Here is a 6,692-nt window from a genome sequence, read left to right as displayed (position 1 = left end):
TCCCCGTGGGGAAGCCTGCAACGGAGGCTAGCATCTCCCATGGCTTGACCCATTACACGGGACTGTACCACCTCAGCCTGGGCGGGGTAAGCGTACATGACCACCGCTGAGTGACACGGGCTCTCTCCTGCCAACCTCCCGACTAATCACAGCCGTTTTCGTCAGAGGGATGCTGCGTGGTCGCCGGGGTAAGAAATCAGAGCCACCCAAAGTGACGTAGAGGAATTTTTGGGGCGGTGGCTATTTTTGGTGGAGTCGTCCAGCGAACCTGCCTGCGTCTTGGCGTGCTAGCGGACCTGTGTTCTACACGTCGTACACTGCGCGAGCGCTGATGCACAGGCTAGCGGCGGATAACTAAGGACAGGGCGGGCACGCGTGTGTGTTAGTCGTCGGGACGGATCCGTACGGACCTAGACTTGCTCAACCCTTGTGCCGAGTTTTACACGGTCTCTAAAAGAGGAACAGAGCTAAATTTTAGGAGCCGACGGAAAATTAAGTGTGACTACCGACAGCTGTGTCCAGACGGGCGGCGAACCTCCCCTGACAACCCGGCACAGTCACGTTTCGTCTTCGGTCCATTTTATATCAATACAGACGACCTTTTAACAATGGGATCATCACGGGAGCATGCGGCACTCCTCCTCGTTCTTCTCCCTTTGTTAGCAGGTACGTGCCGATACTTTCTGATGTGTTTGATCGTGTTTTGTTTGCACACACATGCGGTATAATCATAATGCTGAGCATTCTGAAAATACACTCACGACCGTAGCCGACATGTGCTTGTCGTCAGAAACACCACATTTAGCGTTCGGGCTCCTGTAAACAAATACCTCCCTGCTAGATTTCCATCAAAACCCTTCTCTGAGCATTTCCCAGTTACAAAAATATTCCTGTCTGGATAATGTCGAAGGTGCACAAAAATTGCCAGGGCGCCGTTTCTGTTTACCAATCTGTGTATAAGGTATACATATGATGTGGAGACAGTAACAGTTTCGACAGCAATTTCTGAGTCTGTACGAGTGCTATTTTAATCGTTTTAGCCTGGCCAATGTCCATTTCCGATATCTATGGAAAACACCATTGGTTATACTGATAAGTCACGTTCACGGCTATCACGTACTACGGATAAAATTTGTAGAGGCTCAAATCATTCATCATCGATCCAATAGTACTTGAAAGATGTAACGCTGAAGATGTAACCCTTACCATCTGAGGGCCTGTACAAAATGAAAAACAGTCTTTTGAGCACAGAATATGTTACAGTTTAGGAGGAGGCCACGAGCTTTCCTTGCGGCCATGTCTGTACGTGTTGTTGATTACACGGGGCCCTGACTCATCCCCGAACTTCGCCGAACCACGTCCCCCGTCCTTGTCCGTGCCCTGTAAACACCGCGGCTACAGCCTAGACTCTACCAGCCTCTGCGGGTCCCTGGGAAAATAGTAGAAACTGGCCAAATAGAGTCAAGGGGGTCGGATATGGAGATAGGGTCCAATATTGCAACCCTGCGGCTGCGAATATTACTCTCCATGGCCAAAGTCCCCCTGCAAATGTTCTCCCCATAGCCGACGCGGTTAGTCTGGTAGAGACTAGCTACAGCCGGCGTTCACGGCTGATCGAACCCCTGGCGCCGCGACAGAAATATCAAGCAGTGCGCGTCCATTTTAATATTTTTTTTCTACCTACATGCACACAGCATAAACTGAGGGCTAGCTATTGTTTGAAGAAAGTATGGGTTTTTGCCAGACACTGTATTTGTACGCCTCAAAGAGTAGGTTTGGGGTTCCCGGTGCGCTAGACCCCACTTTCCTCACTCCAGTAGCCAGCTTTGGCTGGTACTCGAATTACAAAATTACCAAATCTCACGCTGCTTCACGAAGTACCTCAAATCTCAGTGGATGTATCTGTGGGGATTTAGATACATTTGCGAAAACAATTTGCAGTTTAAACATTGTGATACATATGTGTGTCCATACCGTCGGCTTTACTATATGATTGGTACCGTATGACGTATATTAGAGTGTTCTTTTTGATGTGCTTAGACAGCTTATTGTCCAAATGTTGCTATCAAAATTGGAAGTGACCCAAAGGGGACACCGTCTGTAGTGTTCCGCCAACAATAGACGGACTCACACGTGTGGTTAGGTCAAGAACGGTTCTAAGTTTTTCTGTACTCTATTGTTACCTCGTACACCGCAAGACACTGTTAAAAGATATAATTTTGATCCACGTCTATTACACAATTACCAGAAGATTACGTTAACAGTTTTCATTATCTGCATCTTGATTAACTGTCCATGCCCCGGACCGAACGCCTGGATTGAATTAGTGAGGATTTAAGTGAACCCCATGCTGTCCTACAAATGTTGCCCGCTTGTGCCCCGTCTTTTTCCAGACCCCGTCAGACTTTTTTTACCGTTCCGGATATCGTTGTCGTCAATCGATAATCACTGTAAAATTAGCCGACAGTGTGCTATTCTGATGTTCTCTCGCTAATCACTTGGCACTCCATATAAACCGGGTCTGTAGTACTTTGTGTTTGTACAGATGTACTTAGCTTTTATACGCGAAGTATCGGGTGATTGTGAATGATGATCGTTCTCCGCCCAGACTGATTGGAAACAACAGGGTCGTCTTTTTGTGTGTGAGTACGTGTGAACTGGGCCAGCCTGGGTACCAGACCACCGCGCTACAGTCGCTAATCCTTCGGCAGGGGAAGCAACTTGCCCCGCCACCACAGTTAGCACACGGGCCCCCAATTACGTCTCGCGCGATAGATATCAGAGATCGGCTGCCAAGAGAGACCGGGGAGAAATCTATATATCGCGTATGATGTTCTCCGGTCCAAAAAGGGGTTATCGTCTCACCCGAAGGGTCTGGTATCCAGGCTAGAACTGGGCTGGCTGGTGTTCTATCCTGGGAGCCCGTGGGAGAAGTCTGTAAATACACGCTAGATGATTTTCGACGCGCGGTAGGTCTTGTTGCACACCGATTAAAATCGCTGCGTTTAGGTGTAAAAGTCATAAAACAGGTCTAACTTGCAATAGGGAATTATTCCTTTCCTTCAACTTATATAAATCCTTCCTTCCTAAATCCCTAGGCAAGGAACTGGCCCCTCTCTTCTCTCCGTTCAGTGAAAAATGAAATGAATCTAGTGATCGGTGGGCGATTGTAGCCAGGCTCCAGAGGCGGCTGGAAAGAGTAGAAATTGACCAAAAAGACAGAAAAACATGCAAGAGGAGTTAGTCTGCTATGGTATAGGGGTACAGTTTGCCGGCAGTTTTGACCCTCTTTCCGTAGCCGACTCCCTTAGCATATTAGTCACTCTATTTGGCCAGTTTCTACTATTTTCCAGCCATCTGTGGGGCCTGGTAGAGGCTAGGGCGATTGTACCATTTTTTCAAAACCACATAACAAAAACAACAACAACAACAACAATAACAGCAGTGATTGGCGTCTGAGCCGTCGACACTAAAAAAAGAAATGTTACGGGAAGTTTAAGTTCAGTCAGTTCAATTACAACTCCTTATATCCTATATTTTTTTCATTGTAGGTTTTTATCAAGGTTTACCGTGTATCCATTTAGATGTAAGCTAAAAGAAACAAACGCGTTGCCATTGACGCCTCGCCGTATCCATTCTTCGCCGTGTCATGTGGCAAGGACACCCCGGCCCCACCCGCGGGCACGAACGTGTTGGCCCCCGCTGTTTCCCCCGACCTTGAATGTTGTTGTAGTCCAGTATTACACCCTGTGGTGACAAGTCTGTTGTTGTGGGAACGACCTAAAACGAACCCGACCTCACATGCAACACGATATTTTGCTCCCCCCCCCCCCTCGGTAATTTATATAACATCGGGACGTAAAAAAAGTCGCTTGGGGGGAATAAGAAAAGCCGGCTCATTTGAAACAAATGTGAAGCATTTTATTGCAAGAATCTAGTCCAGAAGCTTTGCAGTTGTGTTCCAATCCTTGCCCCCCTCCCCCTTGAAAGTGTCTTCATCGCAAATTTAGAAGAGTAGAGACTACAGTAGAGAAACTAAGAAACACTGACTCACTAAAAATGAAATAAATAAACCGAAATACGAAAATGAGCAACGTTTCAGCTCTTACTTTTATATTTTGACGTTACACAAGGTCTAGAATTCTATTTAAGCATTCCTTCTTATACAGTTTACAAAACCAGGCTCCGGCTTGGATTTCATTCTGGACTTCTCTGGTATGTGCCCACGCTCCGACATTGACCTCATGGCCGCCTTTAACCGTGGGAGGGCACGGTAAAGGCAGTTAAACTTGACTCTGACACCCGAACCGTCGACTTAAACGGGTGCAAACATACCTGGAAACAATGTCGACAAGAAAGTATTCCTCGCTGGGGCTCTGAGTGGAAAATGGGGGATCTACTGTTTAATCGTATTTGGTCATTACCGCTTGGTGGTCCCATGATTTAGGCCACCTTTTCAACCGTTTGCCCCGAACTTGACTCTTGATTTATGTGGAGGCTGTGTCATTATTTAGCCCTGGACACGTTCCACATGGCCAGCCGACACGATGTGCCAATGTCAAGGCCTTGGTGACGTCCTTATAGGAGGTGCCCCAGCTATGAACCCGGCAGATTGCTGTTTCTGTGAGATAAATCTAGCCTGGGTACCGTCCTGTTTAGTCTTCTCTCGTTCCCACACTTGCTTGCAGTACTAAACAGGGCAGCGACGTTATTAGGAACGGGACCAAAAGCCAAACAAGGGGCTGGATACTAGTCTATTAAAAATATACCAAACTACCCATTGCTAATATACAAGGAAGAATCACTGTCATATCCATATACACAACACGCACGGTAGTTCGATTTATCAAAGATATGAACGGTCATGCCTTTTCCCCCTAAGGAAATTGTCAAGGAAATATTTCACTGCAATGGGCCGTTCGATTGACTTTTATGGGGATTTAGTATATATATTTCCTGATCGTGTCGAGTTGAATCTTGAATGTTACCCTGTTTTTGTATTCTTGATACGAATATGTTGGCAAAAGTCGAAATGAAGACCTGACTAGAATGACAAACTTGGGTGGCTAGAGTATGCGTGCGATATGTGATAAGGTAAAGGGTACCTTTTTCTATTGACTTCAGGCCAAATTCGGCTGTGTGTGGGGGGGGGGGGGGGCTAATTTATGGTCTCATTCATGTGTTTTTTCGCCCCATAGGCTTACATGTTATAAAACGTGTTTTACATGGGCGCGTTCGTAATGAAGCTATAGGAAATGTACCAATGTCATTCATTCTCTGTTGAGCTCATCTACCCTAGATCATTTGAAAAAATTGCCAACTGCCAGTTGGCATACAATACCTTTTTATGGCAATTAAAAACGGCACTTAGCTAGATCCCCTAAATAGGCACTTTCCAGCTGAAAGTGATCGACCGAATTACCGCCAATGTCCGGCTGTGGACGTCCGACCTCGCGCGCGGCTGCCGAACTTTACCTGTTAATTTCTTCCGTTACAAACAAGCTTTCATCAGTTTGACGCTTGATATCAGCTGGGCAAGCTAAAAGGTATTTTTACACCGATATAGACACACGTACATGCAGCCGTTCATTTTTGGGGGCAACGGACTCTCGGAGTAATACAGGAATGAGACCTTATCACACCATGCACTGGTAGCTTCTCCATATGGGTGGACATATGCCACAGCGGGAACGGACTTTCTCCATGAAGCACCTCATTGACAAAAATGTCGAATCTGTTTGAAATAAATCTTGCATGACCTTTCTCAAGGGCTCGAAGGGACATTCAAAGAAAGATATTTAGTCTAGTATAAGTAATCGTAGACCCCCCCCCCCCCCATATGGATCATAAGGAATTTGGACTATCCCACAATAAATACTCCGTGTACTTGTAGATGGGCAATATTTTTATGTTTGTTCATATTTGACCTTCACATATCGAAAGATCAATAGGTCATGCCTGTGCTTGATGTTTTATCATTGGACAGCGTGGGAATTTTGGAGGTACACTGTACATAGCCTCCGTTGCAGGCTCTGAACCGGCTTTTTGGGGGGCTAAATAATACACTCTTTGCAGCCAGCCCGTAACTATCAGCCAACCCCGTAACTATCAGATAGTTACGGGGTTGGCTGATAGTTACGGGCTGGCTGCAAAGAGTGTATTATTTAGCCCCCCAAAAAGCCGGTTCAGAGCCTGCAACGGAGGCTACACTGTACAAATGTGTATATTTATGACATTCTTGGACGTATGTTATGACAAAGTATATATCGTGCAGTTCCTAGTGGCTGTCATTGAGTCAATAGAATGTGGAGATTTCCCATAAAATCTAATTGATGGACAGGGCCTTTATCTTTGCAATCCCCCCTCGTTTGCATTTATGGCACACCCTATATCAAATGTTTCTCACGGCCTCTCTTACACGGAAACGAATTCCACTTTTGGGGTGTTTACTACTTGAGAGGTCAGGACAAACTTGTAGATAATGTTTATCTGAGCTTTACTTTGATGTCTTACCCCCTGACCGGTATTAAACCACTTTGTAGCCTCGCTGAATTTATGTGATCTTCCAGTGCCACCATGGTGGTCTGGCTCTAAATCTTTCTGTAACCCTTACGCGTAAGGAATGGCGTCCGGTGTGACGCCAAATCCTTGAGCTGTCAAATACGTGAGCGGTCAGGTACTGCACCTGCGTG

At 46.1% G+C, this 6,692-nt stretch overlaps 1 protein-coding gene across 3 annotated transcripts in view; it reads left to right on the top strand.

Moving 5' to 3' along the window:
• The window catches only part of LOC136435521 (uncharacterized), a 35,845-nt gene continuing 29,153 nt past the window's right edge, over nt 1-6,692 (top strand). For 2 of the 3 annotated variants that reach the window (XM_066429100.1, XM_066429099.1), the window contains exon 1: nt 1-666. In XM_066429100.1, the coding sequence (XP_066285197.1) occupies nt 609-666 (58 nt within the window). In that variant the 5' untranslated portion in view covers nt 1-608. The remainder of the gene's footprint in view (nt 667-6,692) is intronic. The other variant, XM_066429101.1, reaches the window with a different exon arrangement.

The sequence above is a fragment of the Branchiostoma lanceolatum genome, chromosome 5 (genome assembly GCF_035083965.1).
Source record: "Branchiostoma lanceolatum isolate klBraLanc5 chromosome 5, klBraLanc5.hap2, whole genome shotgun sequence".
NCBI classification, from domain to species: domain Eukaryota; kingdom Metazoa; phylum Chordata; class Leptocardii; order Amphioxiformes; family Branchiostomatidae; genus Branchiostoma; species Branchiostoma lanceolatum.
This window is presented reverse-complemented; position numbering and strand designations above follow the sequence as displayed.